The sequence below is a fragment of the Ranitomeya variabilis genome, chromosome 5, assembly GCF_051348905.1.
Source record: "Ranitomeya variabilis isolate aRanVar5 chromosome 5, aRanVar5.hap1, whole genome shotgun sequence".
NCBI lineage: Eukaryota > Metazoa > Chordata > Amphibia > Anura > Dendrobatidae > Ranitomeya > Ranitomeya variabilis.
The window spans coordinates 662,308,007-662,326,153 of record NC_135236.1 but is presented as its reverse complement, the minus strand read 5'-3'; the positions used below and the strand labels follow the sequence as shown (position 1 = coordinate 662,326,153).

General features: G+C 45.3%; 2 protein-coding genes across 3 annotated transcripts in view; one reads left to right on the top strand and one right to left on the bottom strand.

The window, feature by feature from the left end:
- The window catches only part of SULT4A1 (sulfotransferase family 4A member 1), a 52,349-nt gene extending 42,461 nt beyond the window's left edge, over positions 1 to 9,888 (bottom strand). The window contains exon 1 of one of the 2 annotated variants that reach the window (XM_077266559.1): positions 9,594 to 9,888. In XM_077266559.1, coding sequence (XP_077122674.1) covers positions 9,594 to 9,762 — 169 coding nt within the window. In that variant the 5' untranslated portion in view covers positions 9,763 to 9,888. The remainder of the gene's footprint in view (positions 1 to 9,593) is intronic. The other variant, XM_077266558.1, reaches the window with a different exon arrangement.
- LOC143776802 (E3 ubiquitin/ISG15 ligase TRIM25-like) lies at positions 1,021 to 3,753 on the top strand. The gene has a single exon (XM_077266554.1). It carries the CDS (start codon positions 1,274 to 1,276, stop codon positions 2,870 to 2,872), a length of 1,599 nt encoding a protein of 532 aa, XP_077122669.1. The 5' UTR covers positions 1,021 to 1,273; the 3' UTR covers positions 2,873 to 3,753.
- Positions 9,889 to 18,147: the final 8,259 nt, after the last annotated feature.

Below are 18,147 nucleotides of genomic sequence, written 5' to 3'. Positions count from 1 at the left end.
CCCAAGGAGCAGCAGTTCCACTTGAAACCACCAGAGGGAGCCCAAGGGCAGAATTCACAAAAGTGCATTTACAACCACCAGAGGGAGCCCAAGAACGGAATTCACAACAGATGGGGTAGGCCTGGAGCTATTTTATAGGGACCCTAGAGATGCCCCTCTCCCACAACTTGCCTCCGTTGTCTTCGTAGGTGTAAAGGGTGGACAGCCAACTTAGAATTAGCTGCCCCTGCCGCTATCTGGAGCAATGCGTGTAGTCAGTACTCCCTCGGTGTTCCGGCCACCGGCTACGCGCCTCAGAAGGATGCTGCCACGATCTTAGTACACGACTCCTCCCGGTATTATCTCCTTAGTGCTGTGATCTCGTTTCTCACTTCTCCACAATATACTCCGCTTCTTATCCTTTCTTAAGAGACTGCCGCTATGCAGTGCAGGCGCAGCTCCGTAACAATCTTTCTATGCTAGGCCGCTGTCAGGATCCCACACCTGACAGGTCCTCCCTGGAACTCTCCCAGGCTGCTTTCTGACTAACTTCCTATCCAACCCCCAGTTTTACCCGTGTGTGAAGAGTGGCCTAATAGATAGAGCCTTTTGCTCCCCCTGGTGGCCGGAGTGTGAAGTGTAATGTGTGACTGTGATACCTGGTCAGGTGAACTCTTTTAGTACAATCGGACGTACCATTACTCCCCTTAGTGGCAGAGCGACAATACTGCACAACCAGGACTCTGGGGTGCTGCACTGTCAGTCAGAAGATGCGGAAGACATCACAGTGGTGGAACAGGGAGAGGTGAGTATCACAAGTGATGGGGCCCTGAGCAAGCGGGGGGACACTCATGGGTGCCGATACTGGCACAGGCTTCGAGCCCCCATAGTGCGCCGGTGTCCCCGAAGGCAAGTGAACCCCTCTCCTGCTCAGGGTCCCGACACTTGCCTGGGTGCGCGGGATGCTGATGCGGGCCCCGGAGATGAATATTCTAAAACAATTCTTGGAAATAGAAAAAAAAAGATAGAATTGCTGCTCTTTCATTTAATGACGCACCACCCCCAACAAAGAATAATCAGTCAATACAATATACGTGCAGCAAAATTGTGTATTTATCGCATATATTCTTCTTACTAAACCAAACCTTCATATGGCTGTACTGATTGAAGAATTAAAAAGTTATCGCTTTAAGAAAGAAGTAATGAAGGGGGAAGTGACTGGGTGTAACTACAACTTTGCCCTTTGTTCAGCATTAGACACTTTCAGTTTCGTTTCCTCCTTCTTCCGTCAGCCATGGCGTCTGCTGATCTGAGAGATGAGCTGCTCTGCTCCATCTGTTTATCTACATTTAAGGACCCTGTAATGCTGAGATGTGGACACAACTTCTGCCGGGTCTGTATTGGTCGTGTGCTGGATACACAGGACGGGTCTGGAGTTTATTCCTGTCCTGTCTGCAGAGAAGAGTTTCAGCAGCGGCCGGCACTGATGAGGAACTTATATCTCCATAATGTCGCAGAACGTTTCCTGATTACTCAGCCAGAACAAGAGGAGATCACCGGGATCTGCTGCACTTACTGTGTGGACTCTCCGGTACCTGCTGTTAGATCCTGTCTACTCTGTGAGGCTTCTATGTGTGATAAACACCTGAGATCTCACAGCAAATCACCAGAACACGTCTTATCTGATCCCAGCACTTCTCTGGAGAAAAGGAAATGTTCTGTCCATAAGAAGATCCTGGAATATTACTGCACTGAGGACGCTGCTTGTACCTGTGTGTCCTGCAGTTTGGCCGGAGAACATCGGGGACATCAGGTGGAGCTGCTGGATGAGGCCTCAAAGAAGAAGAACAAACTGAGAAATGTTCTCCAGAAACTGACCACAAAGAGAAAGGAGACTGAGGAAAAAGTCCGGAGTCTGGAGGAGCGCAGGAGAAAAGCTCAAGAAAAAGCAGCTGGAGAAGCCGAGAGAGTCACTGCCCTGTGTACAGACATCAGGAGACGGGTGGACGACCTGGAGAAGAAGGTCCTGAGTGAGATCTCCAGGCAGGAAAAGGAAGAGTCACTGCCACTGTCTGCTCTGATCCATCAGCTGGAAATAAAGAAGGACGAGCTGTCCAGGAAGATGAGACACATTGAGGAGCTGTGTAACATGACGGATCCACTGACTGTCTTACAGGAACCAGACACCGGTGACTTGTGTGATCCTGAGGAGGAGGGAGGTGATGAGGACACAGGGGGACATGATAAACAGCCCCATGATGGAGATGACCTGGATGTGGCTGTGATCTCACACACATTACACACATTATGTGACGTAATATCAGGTATAAGGAGCGGGATCTATGTGGAGGGTCCTGCAGACATATTACTGGATGTAACCACAGCTGATAATTATCTCCTTATATCAGACGACCTGAAAACTGCAACCGAGACAGGAGAGGAACAGAAACGTCCAGAAACAGCAGAGAGATTCCAGGGTTATAATCAGGTGATGAGCAGGAGGGGATTTACCTCAGGACGACATTACTGGGATGTGGAGAGCAGGAAATCAGGGGATTGGAGGGTGGGGATGTGTTATCCCAGTATAGACAGGAGGGGAGATCAGTCACTGATTGGATATAATAACAAGTCCTGGAGTTTGGAGAGATCTAATAATCAGTATTCAGTGAGACATGACAGGGAAGTGATCCGGTTACCTGACAAGATCTGCAGTGATAGAGTCAGGATATGTCTGGATTATGAGGTCGGGCAGTTGTCCTTTTATGAGCTGTGTGACCCCATCAGACACTTACACACCTTCACTGCCACCTTCTCCAAGCCCCTTCATGCTGTATTATGTGTAATTCCCCCATTATTTTGTTGTGGTGATGACTGGATTAGAATTTGCAGCTGAACAATAATAATTGTTGTAAGAAATTTGCCCAGAGACCGGTGACATCACAGGGAGGGGAATCTGATCGGCAGAACATTTAATATAACAGGTCATGTGATCTGTGGACCCCATTATGGACGACCCCCCAGGATCATTACTGTTATTAGTTTTAGGGGAGGTTCACAAAACCGAATAAAAATCATTCAGAGTTTAATCCAGAAAAGTGGGACGACCGTATACTCACTTGTCCTCCGTGTACCATTAGTTTTTTTACAGCAGCTATTAACCATTTACAGTTCTGGAGTTTTGATTTCTTTCCTTTTTTCCTTCATGATGTTGACCATACGGTGAAATAATTTTATATTTTCAGCAGGTTGGATATTTGTGGACGCGGCAATACGAAATATTTTATGTTTTAAATTGTCATTGTCGGGAAGGTACAATATTTTAATTGTTTTTTTGTTCCTATTTTTTACAGCTTTTATTTAGTTTATCCTTCTTTTTCAGTGTTGCAGTCGTTTGCTCGCTTGTACTATATACTGTATAATCTCAGGATCGCTGTATACAGTCACTGGCAGTTTCCTATGAAGCTCAGTCACAATCTGGGCCTTACAATAGGACGGAGGGGGCAGAGACGCGGCCTATACATATTATACATAGTGAGGAATCCATTTATATAATTGCCTTGTAATGTTTTTATTTCCTCTTCTGCCCAGATGTCACCGTATCCCAGAATTCCAAGCGGAGGAAGTTCACCGACCGCCATATTGGGACACCCAAGTGATGGATGTCTCAATATGGAAACTGCTGCTGGTACCAACCTATTGCGCGGTACCACCAGCGGAATACCATCACACCACACACACACACACACACTGTATACCCGGTATGCACCACACACACTCTCAGGGTATGACTCCATGTTCAGGATGGCCGGCGGTATCGCCGCAGCGGCGAAGCCGCTCGGCGCTAAGCCCCGCCCCCTTTCTGGGACGCGATCATGCCGGATGTGTTAACTCTTCACATCCGGGATCATCGCTCTCTCCCATAGCGCCCTGTGATATGCCTTGCGGGGACGCTGCGTCCCCGCAAGGTGTACGGACATGCTGCGATCTGAAAAGACGCGCAGCATGTCCGGAGTCGCAGGGCCGCCGCGTGCGGGTTTCCACGCATAGTGGAGACGGGATTTCATAAAATCCCCTCCACTATGCTGGAACATCTGGACGCTGCTTTTTTGACGCTGCAGCTCTGCGCAGCGTCAAAAAAGCAGCGTTTCCTGACCGTGGAAACATACCCTCACACTCAAGCTCTCACACACACATTCACGCTCACACTCACTCAGCCTCTTGCGAGGAACACCGTCGCAAACACGCCGCCGCCGGGATCAGCCGAATGATTCACTGACTGCCGCCATCTTTATACAGGAGGAGCGCATGCACAATTTTGATGTGACCGCCGATATCTGTGTGCACAAAGATGGCGGCGGTCTGATTTACTGCGCCTGAGCGAACTACGCGCAGGTGCAGTGAATCATTCGGCTGATCCCGGCAGATGCACGACGTGTCTACAGGCAGAGGAAGCCGGTCACATTAATGGGGTTTTCCCACGAACGAAAGTTCATTTTAAAAATTGACTGTGTCTGACCGTGTACAGAGCATGCCACATCTCCTGGGCAGGGGAGGAAGCAAAAGACAATACTGACATTACAGCAGGGGATCACAGTGGATTCATTTTGTGAGGTAAAATATTTCACTGACTGGTTTTAAAAAATATTTTACCTCACAAAATGTATCCTCTGTGATCTTCTGCTGTAATGTCAGTATTGTCTTTTGCTTCCTCCCCTGCCCAGGAGCTGTGGTATGTTCGGTACATGGTCAGACACAGGCAATTTTTAAAATGAACTTTTGTTTGTGGGAAAAACCCTTTAAAAAGCAAATATCATTGCCAATATGGCTCTGCCTAAAAAGTACGCCAATGACAATGAAAATAAAGCAGCAAAGGCACAACATCGAAGACATCAAAGGGCAAATGAGACTCTTGAAGAGCAACAGCATCGCTGGGACAAAAACAATGCATATAAGCGTAGGCATCAAGCACATGAGTCCCCTGATGCAAAAGTCATTAGATTATCACAGGATGCCATTAGACGACAACAACAGCGCCGCATGCCTGCCCCCATCGTGACATTACCGCCCTCCCGATGCGATAACATCGGGCCTCCATCTAGTAGATAGGAGAATGTATAACTGCTCCTCATACAATAATCTGTGTGACAACCTTATTCCACCTTTCTATCTCGCAGGACAAGGGTTGTCGTTATGTCCCGTGTTGGTCACTTCTGTGATATTTCTGGTTTTCTATCATTTTGGAGATTGTGTTTTTCCTTGTAATCCTCGCACTGTATTATATCTAATGTAACCGCTCGGTATAATAAACTGTCCTCTCCTCCTGTAATATTACTACTGTCACGTGTCTCCTTGTGATATAGTGGGGGCTGGAGGCGCAGCTGTAGGGGGCTCACGGGCAGCCATCACACCAGGGCCAGAAGAAGAAGAAGAGACGATCCGGACTCATGGAAGAGTCAGCAAATCCCAACCGCCTCCGATCTTGCCTGAATCTTCCCAGAAACTGGCAATTCCTAAAGGTTTTCTTTATTCAGGAGGCCAGGAACAGGTCGTGATTTTTTTCCACAGACCGAACTGGTCTGTAGAAAAATAGTCTGCAGTATGTTGTGACTTGAGTGACTATGAAATTCGGATGACACGCACCCACTTAAGTCTATGGTTGCATGTGAAACATCGGACTGCACTCAGCTGTCATCTGAGTGCAGTCTGTCATCCACGGCCTCAATGGAGAAGTTAAGGTCTCTGGCTTCTCAATGTGCTCCGATTCTTTCATCCAAGAGAATCAGATCACACTAAGATGACACTCGGATGAGAAAAAAAAAAAAAAAAATGCATGAAAAGGCGATCAATTAAATATCAAACGGTGCCTATAATAACATTGTTTCTCACTCGACTCCCATAAGGTACTGGTCTCAGAAAATGGCATCAGAATTTAGTTTCAGCACTTAACAAAAAAAATACTGTAAAGCAAACGAAAAAAAATATACATGTTTGGTGCCCTATATGTACTGTAAAAACACAACCCAAAAAACAACTGTGGAATTGTCTTTTTTCCCCCCATTTTACTGCACTTTTTTTCTATTTTCAGCACATTATTTGGTAAAGTGAACAGTGACATTCAAAACTATTTTTTTTATTTAGTACTAATTATTCATGGTCTTTACTAAGGGCTGTCCCACACGTCCAGATAATTCCGGTACCGGAATAAATCGGTACCGGAGTTATCCGTGTCCGTGTGCCTGGGAACTCACGGAGGCCATACCTGCGGCACACGTGTGCCGCCCGTATGGCGAGTGGGTACCACACGGAGCGTGTGGTACCCACTCTGCATGGTGCTGAAGCTGCGATTCATATCATCCCTGCAGCAACGTTTGCTGCAGGGAAAATATGAAGAATAGTGTTTAAAATAAAGATCCATGTGTCCGCCGCCCCCCCACCCCCTGTGCGCCCCCCCCGCTGGTCAGAAAATACTCACCCGGATCCCCCGTCGGCAGTCGCTCCTTCCTGGTCTGGCCGCGGCTTACTGTATGCGGTCACGTGGGGCCGCTCATTTACACTCATGAATAGGCGGCTCCGCCCCTATTGGAGGTGGAGCCACATATTCATGAGTGTAATCGGCCGCATACAGTAGGAGGCACGGCCAGACCAGGAAGGAGCGACAGCCGACGGGGGACCCGGATAAGTATTTTCTGACCAGCGGGGGGGGCGCACAGGGGGTGGGGGGGCGGCGGACACATGGATCTTTAGTTTAAACACTATCATTCATATTTTCTCTATAGCAAACGGTGCTACAGGGAACATATGAATGGCGGCTTCAGCACCATGTGGGGGGGACAGCGCTTACTGTAGCGCTGTCTCCGGCACGCCACACGGACCCCAGACGGAGAATGTCCGTGTGAGGTGCGTGTTTTACACGGACCCATTGACTCTATTGGGTCCGTGTAATCCGTGCGCTCCCACGAACACTGACATGTCTCCGTGTTTGGCACACGGAGACACGGTCCGCACACGGTCCGCACAAAATCAATGACATCTGAACAGATGCATTGATTTTTATGGGTCTACGTGTGTCAGTGTCTCCGGTACGGGAGGAAACTGTCACCTCACGTACCGGAGCCACTGACGTGTGAAACCGGCCTAAGAGAGTTTTGCTCACAGGATCCTCGGGGGCGTGTCTATAGTCTGCTCTGCACATCTAGCCTGTGAGGCACGCCCACTTTGTAAAGACCATAAAAAGTAGGAGTAAATAGAAAGGCCCATTGTCAGGTACCTTATGGCGGATTTTATAGAAAAAAAACAGGAATAATCAGTGGAACAGTGGGAACAAAATAAGAGCAAAAACTGGACATTTGTGTTGGGTCCTCTTTAAGGGGGTCTGTCAGGACTTTGATTTTAATGACCAATATTCTCAATATTCTGGATATCTTATCCAGATACATTTCAGATCATTGGAGACTGACACCCGACACCCCCACTAATCAGCTGTTAACACCCCCGCTACAGCCAAATGTACAGACCCGAAACGGCACAGCTCCACACACTATGTAGTGGCCGTTCTCGGGTACTGCAGCTAACTTCTTATTGTAGTGATCTGGGCTGCAGTACCGGGGAGTGGCCACTACACCGTGTACTGAGCTGTGGACCTGTAAACAGCTGATTAGTGGGGTTACTGGGTGTCGGCCCACCACCAACCTTTTAATGATGATTTATACTAAGCAAAGTCTTGGAAAATCCCTTTAGTTTCTGCTGAAAATACTTCTCTCGAGCCACAACAGCCACTATATAAGAAGCGCGCTCCCTCCTTGGCGTTCGGCAACGCTTCATCTCTCATCATTTATTCATATCCACTTACATAAGAGTCACCGGGTGCATGCCAATTACACAAATTAAAGGGGTAGTCCAGGATGCAAAAAAACATGGCTGCCATGTTACAAAACCAGCACTTCTGGGTTGTGCCTAGTAACACAGTTCAGCTCTTTTGGGGATGCATTACCACACATGACCTGTCGGCAGGCGTGGCGCTGTTTTTAGAAAAGTTTTTCTAATCGTATTCTTAAAGTTGCAACTTTCATTCCTATCCCTGTCCTAATGCTGAGGGGCATGGAAGGCACCGCAGGAATGTTTCCCTCCACACTGTCATCTATGGTTGCCCACTGTTAACCCATGCTCTCCTGGCTGGAATCCTCTTTTCCCCATTTACTCCCAGCTTCTTAGGTCAATATTTGGGTCCTGAATCTTTTAAACATTTTTTCAAAAGTGTGTGTGACTGACAGGATCCTCAGGGGCGTGTCTTTAGGCTGCTCTGCATAATTACCCAGTGAGCCACGCCCACTTAGTAAAGACCATGAAAAATAGCCGATATCTCTGGAACCATATGGCGGATTCGAAAAAAACCAAAAAACATAACACTCAGGGGAACAGCAGGAATAAAATAAGAGCAAGAATTTGGCACATTTGACCTGATGACAAGTCTTCTTTAAAGGGGTTTCCTGAGATCACAACATTGAATGTTATCACCGATCCACAGGACCTTATCGGTGGGGGTCCGAACACTGAGAGAAGGGGGCGATGCAACGTCATTGACATTAGTTCATTGAAGATTTGCGTGAAGGAAGGGTAAGGAGACTGGTGAGGGGAATGTAGGTTTTTTTTTATTGTTATTTTAACCTCTTCCTGGCCATCAAACAAAAGATTCCATTCAAATATTTTCTGCTGGATTTGTGCGAATGGAATCCCCCCCAAAAATGGCAGCAAATATGGCAGCACAGAAAGGGCAATTAATAAGAGGTTACACATTTCTCTCAAATTTGGGGATTTTAGCAAATCTGACATTTTGGGGGGATTCCATTTGAAATCTTTTGATGCCCAGAAAGAGGTTAAAATAATAATTAGGGTCCAAGTGTGGGAAGATTCGCTCAGGGCCCAAATATGGGAGGGTTTGCTCAGGACCCAAATTTGAGAAGATTCGCTCAGGGATCAAATTTGGGAGGATTCACCCAGGGCCCACATATGGGAAGATTCGCTCAGGGCCCAAATTTGGGAGGGTTCGCTCAGGGCCCAAATTTGGGAGGGTTCGCTCAGGGCCCAAATTTGGGAGGGTTCGCTCAGGGCCCAAATTTGGGAAGATTCGCTCAGGGCCCAAATTTGGGAGGATTCGCTCAGGGGCCAAATTAGGGAGGGTTCGCTCAGGGCCCAAATTTGGGAAGATTCGCTCAGGGACCCAAATTTGGAAGGATTCACCCAGGGCCCAAATATGGGAGGATTCGCTCAGGGCCCAAATTAGGGAGGATTCGCTTAAGGTCCAAATTAGGGAATATTCGCTCAGGGACCAAATATTGACCCTAAGAAGCCGGGGAGTAAACAGGAAGGAGAGAATTAACAGTGGGCAGTCCAAGATGCCCGTCCTGGGGGCACATTCTTGCGGCGCCCCCTATGGATGCCGACCCCAGGTGTTATCGCATCACATACAATGAAAGTTTCCCGTCTCCTCCCGCAGACGCCCTCCTCACCAGCTGACTCATGCCAGGCTCACCCCCTCCCATGCCCACCCAATGCAGGCCACGCAGGGTGCACAGGAATATTAACCCCTCAGAGGCTTCTTCTGTGCTGGCACTTACCTGATTTAGGATAGGTAACAATCCAGATGTCATTCTCTCTTACAGGGAAGTCTGCAATCTCCTCCATCTTCCCTCTGCAGAATGGGGGTAACCTGATCCCATTGTATTCAAAGTACTTGCTCTCAAACTCCACCGGAGTGCTGGGGGTCTCTGCCTCACTCTCGGCCATGCTCAGGGGTGCAGCAGGTGATGGGGGGCCAGTGTGGATGCGGGGGATGCAGGATGCTCGGAGGAGCGATGATGTAATGCTGAGGCTGCAGCAATCCACCTCTCCGGCTCCATCTGCTGGCCACTGGGCGCCAGTGCAAAGAAAACTCGGCTCAGGCGCATGCGCAGCACTCCCTGCTCAATTATAGGGGTCTTTAGAGAATTGTCGGAGGCTGGAGGTGAATGGAGGAAACACAAGATCCATAATTCTGTAATAGCAGCAGTCTGTGAGCAACATATACCTGACCATAACAGGAGGCAAGGTGGAGTGTATTACTGGGGGGGCTTCATTCCTGATAAGAGGGGGTCCTGCAAGATTTATCCATCTCTAAAAAGGAAGTAGGGATGGAAAATGCTCAATGTCTGGATGCAATGTCACTGGCTGCAGCCACCACATTTACCAATGATGTTCTGCAGCAGCTGAGGTGTATTGTGAGGTTCTGCAGCAGCTGAGGTGTGTATTATGAAGTTCTGCAGCAGCTGAGGTGTATTATCAGGTTCTGCAGCAGCTGAGATCTTTGATGAGGTCCTGCAGCAGCTCAGGTACATTATGAGGTTCTACAGCAGCTGAGATGTATTATGAGGTTCTGCAGCAGCTGAGGTGTATTATGAGGTTCTGCAGCAGTTGAGGTGTATTATGAGGTTCTGCAGCAGCTGAGATGTATTATGATGTTCTTCAGCAGCTGAGATGTATTATGATGTCCTTCAGCAGCTGAGCTGTATTATGAGGTTCTGCAGCAGCTGAGATGTATTATGAGGTTCTACAGCAGCTGAGGTGTGTTATGAGGTCCTTCAGCAGATGGGGTGTATTGTGAGGTTCTGCAGCAGCTGTGGTGTGTATTATGAGGTTTTGCAGCAGCTGAGATGTACTATGAAGTTCTGCAGCAGCTGAGGTGTATTATCAGGTTCTTCAGCAGCTGATGTGTATTATGAGGTTCTGCAACAGCTGAGGTGTATTATCAGGTTCTGCAGCAGCTGAGGTGTATTATGAGGTTCTGCAGCAGCTCAGGTGAATTATGAGGTTCTGCAGCAGCTGAGGTGTATTATGAGGTTCTGCAGCAGCTGAGGTGTATTATGAGGTTCTGCAGCAGCTGAGCTGTATTATGAGGTTCTGCAGCAGCTGAAGTGCAGACTGTATAACATACACTGAAGCTGCTGAAGAACCTCTTCTGAAATGGAATGATAGATGATAGATATAGGCCTGACATCACTCTGGATTATCCGTCCTCACGATCTTCTCTGACTTCCTCTTGTATAATCTCGCAGACTCTCGCTCTCCTGACCTGACTATGGACGACTGTGCCAGGATATGGCGGATTATGGGATTTTCTGGGATTAGGCCGGGATTACACCGTCCTTTGTTGTTGGCTTTTTATTTCTGCTTTTGGTTATAATCACAGATGTGACGTCACAAAATATAAAAATGTGCATTTCCGATCACATAATCCAGGGGGCATGAATCGTTCTCTCCTGAGGCATCAACACTGGGTGAAGTCTGAGCCAAAATCATAAATGTGTGTCACTTATAGAAATATCCGTTACTTACCCAAAGAATTCTTCTCTCATCCGCTGCTTCAACTCCGATCTTAGATCTCCATCATTCACATGACCGCTGCAGCCAATCACTTCTTCAGCTGCGACATTTTAATGAACGGTTTGAGACCATTGATTAGTTGCAGGGGTCACATGAAGGATGGAAGGATGGACTACATGGATTGATGGAGACCACTGTAGCGCCGGCCCTGGAGTTCCGAGGGTTGATATTTCCTTATTCTTTAACATTCCCTACTCTTTGGTAAGTTTTTCTGGAGAAAGGGGTAAAGTTTCTCCTTGTGTAGAGGCCCGGCATGTCAGAGTGAGGAGATTTGTAGGCCATGCATACTTCTCTGGGAAACTAAAGGGAACCTACCAGCAGGATTGTGCTCAGTAAACTACAGAAAGTGTCATCAGGCCGGCACCGTTATACTGATTAAAATGACACCTTGGTTGATGAAATCCGTCTTGTGGTTGTTGTTTAATCTTTATTTTCAGTTAATGATATGCTCGTGCTCCGGGGCTGGCATGTGGGCGGGGCTGAGTATGTAAAATAGGGGGCAGGTCACTGAGGGATCAGTGACCTGTCATAAGCCATCAGTATGAATACCTAAGCAGAGCACCACATAAAGCCCCACCCTTAGCTCCGCCCACAACCCCGCCCACAGTCCCACCCCGGAGCACAAGAATCTCATTATCTCAAAACTACAAATAAAAATTAACAACCACAAGACAGATTTTATCAACCCTGGTATCATTTTAATCAGTATAATGGCACCGACCTGACACTGTCTATAGGTTACCTGCTGACAGATTCCCCTTAAATATGGTTACTTTACAATGTAAATAAAAGTGAAAAAAAGTTAATACAAATTTTTTAAAAATCACAAAAAATATTAATCCAATAAATGCACTTATTTATGTAACAAAAAAGTACACATATTTGGTATCGCCACTTCCGGAACGACCCAACCTATAAAACTCGTCCCGCAAAAAAACAAGCCATCACATGACCTTGTCAGACGAGATATGGAAAAATTATAGCTGTCTAAATATGGCGTAGCGCAATAAAAAGCATCTTTTAATGTGTGACAGCAGCCTTACAAAAAAACCTGATATAAATCTGGTATTGCTGTAATCGCACCGATCCGAAGAATAAAGTCGTTTAATCGCTTATACCGCACAACGAACGGTGTAAAAAATAAATAATACCAATTCTTCACCTGCTGTTGATTTGTTCATTCTTCCTCCCAAAGATCACAGTAAGGCTCGGCGCCCATTTATCCTGCGCGCTACGCTGAGCACTTACACCGAGTAAATCTCTGAAATACATGATACAGACAGAACCCTTGGCAGAGGATTCCTGATGATGAGGTGGAGACGCTATGGACGCCGTCTGTCCTATGATCCGTCAGTGTCTGTCTTTTTAGGCGAGCATAAAAGCGCCATAGGCCACAGGTTTGTATACCTCTGAAAAAAAGGACAGCGCTGAACAGAGGCCAGTAACTCTGCTGCCTCATTATAGTGAATGGATCCATCTGTTGGAAAAATGAGAAATCGCTAGACAGCGTTTAACCCTTATAACTCCCTAACCAAAAAAATTATGTTTCCAAAATTGTGCTGATGTAAAATAGACATGTGGGAAATGTTATTTTGTGATATTTCACCTGCGATGACGTCACTGCCATGTGATTGCCCTAATCACATGGCAGTGACGTCATCGCAGGTCCTACAGCTATTTGCTGTGCAGCAGATCCATCCTGGTGTTCTGTGGATGTCTTTTGTTCTCTGGTATCAGCCATTACATCAGACGGCCAGAGCTTACTGCGTCTGCGCAGGACACCAGTACACAGCGCAGGCGCCGGATTTGAGACGATAACAGCGCTGAGGGGGCGGCGCCGAAAGCGCAGGAAGATGTGAATGACGGCAGAGGAGCTGGCCAAGCTGGGGAGTGAGGACCTGCCTACGTGGCTAGAGACAGGAATTGTGGCTAAGTATAAAAACGTTTTATTTGGGGTATGCTTGAACCTAAAACTAAAAGAGCCACCTTGTTAGAATGCAGCATTACTGCTGCACAAGGTGGCTCTTTTAGTTTATAACGGCTGGAGGGGGTGACAGTGGCCCTTTAAGGGCATAAAAAATAAAAGTTTGAAAATTGCTAAATTTTCTAAATTTTTGCCAAATTTACGATTTTTTCACAAATAATCGCAAGTGATAATGAACAATTTTTACCAGTATCATGAAGTACAATATGTCACGAAAAAACAATATCAGAATCAGCGGAATCCGTTGAAGCGTTCCAGAGTTACAACCATATAAAGTGACAGTGGTCAGAATTACAAATTGACGTCACAATTTTCAGTTATATTTTTAAAATAAAAGTTTGTGTGTGTAACGTGAAAAAAATGTGGAAACGTTCACAGGCACTGTATGTGAGATTCATCGGTGTTTGTATGTTCCGGCCCTTTAAGAAATATTTCCATACTGTGACTCCATTCAGATTCTACATAATCAGACTATTATATAATCAGATTATCGGGGACTTTGCACCTCGGGGCGGTAATTATACAATTATATAACTGATAAACCTGTAATAAATTATTCTAGGTTGGAGTTTCAACAACAATACGGGTCAGAAAGTGAAAGCTTCACGCAGGGAGGGATATAGGTGAGGAGCCAGGCGGTCACAAAATATCTATAAGGATTCATCATTGGCACCCAGGTCCGACCTCAGGGACCCCCCAATGATGTCCGACCTCAAGGACTTCCCCCCCTTCCCCCGGGACCACCACCCACACACCGATTCTGATATATAAGAGGACACAGCTCCATTTATTTTTTCAGAGCAGCGCACTCACCCACTCATCTATATTGCAGCCCCATTTAAAAGGGTTGTCCACCTTTGGGGGGATTTTTCTTTATTCTTACCTGAATGTGTGTAATTTTTGTAATTGGGTTCATTAAAAAAAGTGCTCTGTTTGCCTTCTACAGTCTCTGTGCTTTACTGTCTATTGTTAGCTGGCTGCAGAATGAGTTAACTGAGAATCTGTCAGTGAACTCGTTCTGACTCTCTTATCCTTCTTTTTCTAAGCTCCTCTCATTTGATATACGTGACCACAGACCAAATCAAATGTGAATGTAGTGGCAAACAAAGATCTTGTATTGTCAAACCATGAAACTATAAAGAAAAAATTATTTTTACCCCCAAAAGAAAGAATTGTCTTTAGAAGTGGACAATCCCTTTAAAGAGGACCAGTCACTTAAATATATAGATTATTTTTACCTGGTGTAAACGCCGCTGTTCTCCTGAATCCGGCGATGTTTTTCTTTTCTTCCTACGCCTCTCCGTTCCTGAGATATGACCCTCTGTATATAAATATAGCTTTGTTAGCCAACTGGGCATGTACCTCAACTGTTCTCTGTGGGTGTTTTTATGACTACATGCAGCTGGCTAAAAAGGCTAGATTTACATACAGGGAATAGAGGGCCGTATCTCAGGAATGGAGAGGCGCAGGAAAAAAAGAAAAACATCAGCGGATTCAGGAGAACAACAGCATTTAAAGCAAGTAAAAAAACTAATATTTATGCCAAATGACAATTCCCCTTTAGGTGAAGAAGGCCAGCCATGGTTTTCTACCAGGAGTGGGGAAGGGCCAGTTTGGCTCCCAGAAGTTGGACCATCACTGATCATAAAGTGATGGCATGTCCTAGCGATATGTCTGTACTTTACAAAGTGGGAATACTTCCTTACACAAGTGGTCGCTTTGAATCATTCCTAGGTGTTAAAAGGGTCCATCAATTATAAATTAATGTCCTACTGAAGAATTTTTCTGCAGCACCAACCTTAGGGGAAATTTGTAATTACATGGTTCTCATTGAAATCAACTGACCACATAATGGATACTGGGTCCTCCAGCGTGAGAGACGTTCTTTACAGCAGCTCTTAGTTACAGATGAAGGCCATGAATGATCCCCCCCCACCCACTCATAATGAGAAACAACCCTGGGAAAAGAGCTCCAATATTTTCTCTCTGTCTCCTACCATGAACATTCTACATTTATTGTATTTTTCCTTTTAAAGTGATTGCATAAGGTTAGAAAAACATGGCGGCTTTCTTACATTAACGGTGCCAAACTTATCCATGGCTCAGCTCTGCTCTCTCTAGATATTTTGTATTATCCAGTATAAAATCTTTGGCAATAGTTCCCGATAAAGTTTCATTAAGATAATCGCTAAAGTGTTTAGTAAGGAAGGTCAGGCCTGCCAAATATTATAATGTGTGCCAATTCTCAGGACAACACACTGAAACAAAGACATGTTGAGGCGTGTGATTAATCTGGGTGGACACAATGAGTGACTATGTATCAGGGGTGATGTGGGGGCTCATACTGTATATAGGGGGCTATGTGTGGACTCATGCTGTATACAGGGGGCAAAGTGAGGGCTCATTCTGCATATAGGGAGCTATATTAGGGCTCATACTGTATATTGGGGCTGTGTGGGGGCTCATACTAAATATAAGGGGCTATTTGAGAGCTCATACTGTATATAGGATGCTATGTGAGGGTTCATACTCTATATAGGGGGCTATGTGAGGGCTCATACTACATATAGAGGGCTATGTGGGGACTTATACTATATATGGATGGTTGCTCTGTGGGGATCATACTAAATATAGGCAGGCTATGTGAGGACTCATACTGTATAGAGGCTATGTTACATGAATGCCCCCCTGTATATAAGGGGACAGTCATGTAAAAAAACACCTATTTTTATGCATGGTATGCCTTTATTCATAAAGGATATAAATAAACGAGTACTCCAGAAGTCTTTGGAGAGCACTGGAAATCACATGGTTGTGTGTCTTTCTTTGTTCTTACTGGCTGTAAACCGAATCCCTGAAACATCTAAGTTAGAATTAGAGCCATTCTTACAAAAGCTAGGCTTTGTCATTTGAGGGGGTCTACAGATCAACACTGAAATGCCCATTGCTGGGATCCCCACCAATCACGATAACTCGGGTATCATCTCAAGCGCGATGGTCACACGTTCACTACTCTACATTCATTGCCTTCAAGACAGACAAGGAGAGCCAAAAATAAGAATGTGTGACCACCATTCCATACAAACGAGGAAAATAGGGAATGGGACCTCTGTTCTCATGATCGGTGTGGGTGCCAGAGGTTGGACCTCAAGTGCCACCTCTTTACGTCTCTCCGTTGTGGACATGGTATTGCAGGAAACTGAACTACTGGTTCAAAAGTTCAGCGAATCCCTTTTTGTGGAAGATTCCAAATCTAAGTTGGCACAGCTAGTACAATATCCTGAATTAACGACACATCATCAGTACTTTACTGTGCACATATTTTGGGTTTATGGTAATGCCATAGATTCCAGGTGGTTTTCTTGAGACCTTTAGCATGTAATTTTTCATAAGTAGTAAATTATTTTGTAGGATATTGGCTGCTTGCAGTAATCACTCTTCAGTATGAAGCATAGTACCCATTATGATGATGAAATTCCACTCTTGTTCCTATGTTAATGTTTGGGTAACCTTTGAGACCCAATGGTGGTACCTGTGATCCCAATGTAAGAAACACTGTATCACAGAATTGCATTTCTGTGAATCGCAAAGAGACAAAGTGAAAAGGTAACCAAACAGCAAGCTAGATATGAAACAAAGAGTAAAAAGTAGCTAGTAACAAGTATTTGTCTAATTTCTGGTACCATGATTACTCCTCTTGACTCAGTGTTCATGTGTTCTCTATTAGGCGAGTGGAGCAAGCCACTGTCAGACTATTCTAATGGCAGCTTACCTAAGTGGAAAACCAAAAAATTTGTGAAGTTTAAATTCAAACCACCAGATCCTTATATCCTCTGACATCATCTGTCAGAGAAGACAGGCCCCTGTAAACAATAGATGACCACCCCTTCCTGGCATAACTATAATCTAATGTCTATGGAGACCTTTGGTTGCCTAAAGAGATTAGTCTTCCTATGTAACACAATCATTTAGACAGGTTAAAATACAACCATTGTGTTCATTTTAATGTTTAGGGAACTCTTGAGACCCCATGGCGGTACCCTGGAACCCAATTTTAAAATCCCTGTGTTAGTGACATGCGTTACGTTTTAAGAAACACTGACAGACTATATGAAAGATTATCAAGATGCTGGCTTAGAAATTAACAATCAAAAGGTCTGAAAGTCAGAATGAAATCTAGCTAGTAGCAAAGTCCTGTCAATGATATTAGCTTAGTGTCAGAGCCACCTTTAAATCATCAGTAACCTGATAGGATGAAATTATGGTGCGGTGATCATTTGTTAAAAGAGTGTTGTCCTTGGCTGACCTATGGAGTAGACTTTGCTCGTGATGAGGTAAGTTCTTTGCACTCTATCTTAGCTGTGTCATGTCTGTTATTATTTTCTCCTCCACATCATAAATACATATATATCTGGTTATCACTGCACTTTGCACTACTGTGTTACAGTAAGAGCGATAACTCATATCTCAGTGATAAGACAACTGTTTTCGCTTAATTGCATCATTAAAACCTGTTTTAAACTATGACTATTATTATATATTTATATTACAGCTAGTATTCTAGTATTAATCCTATCTCTATTTCTTCTGGCTTTTGTTCACTTTTTAATACTATAAGAGAAATTGATCATTCTTCTTAGCAGCCAGTTCAGTTGGGGATTAGAAAAAAGGTTGCATAGGACGCCTGATTACCTGGAGACCTGAGGAGTGGGGTGGGTAGTTCAGTGGTGAAGTGAGACAGGCTGAATGAAGTTTCCTCCAGAAAGGGA

Bases quoted from the DNA above. Each gene is read 5' to 3' on its own strand.
- LOC143776802 (XM_077266554.1), top strand. From the start codon at position 1,274: ATGGCGTCTGCTGATCTGAGAGATGAGCTGCTCTGCTCCATCTGTTTA.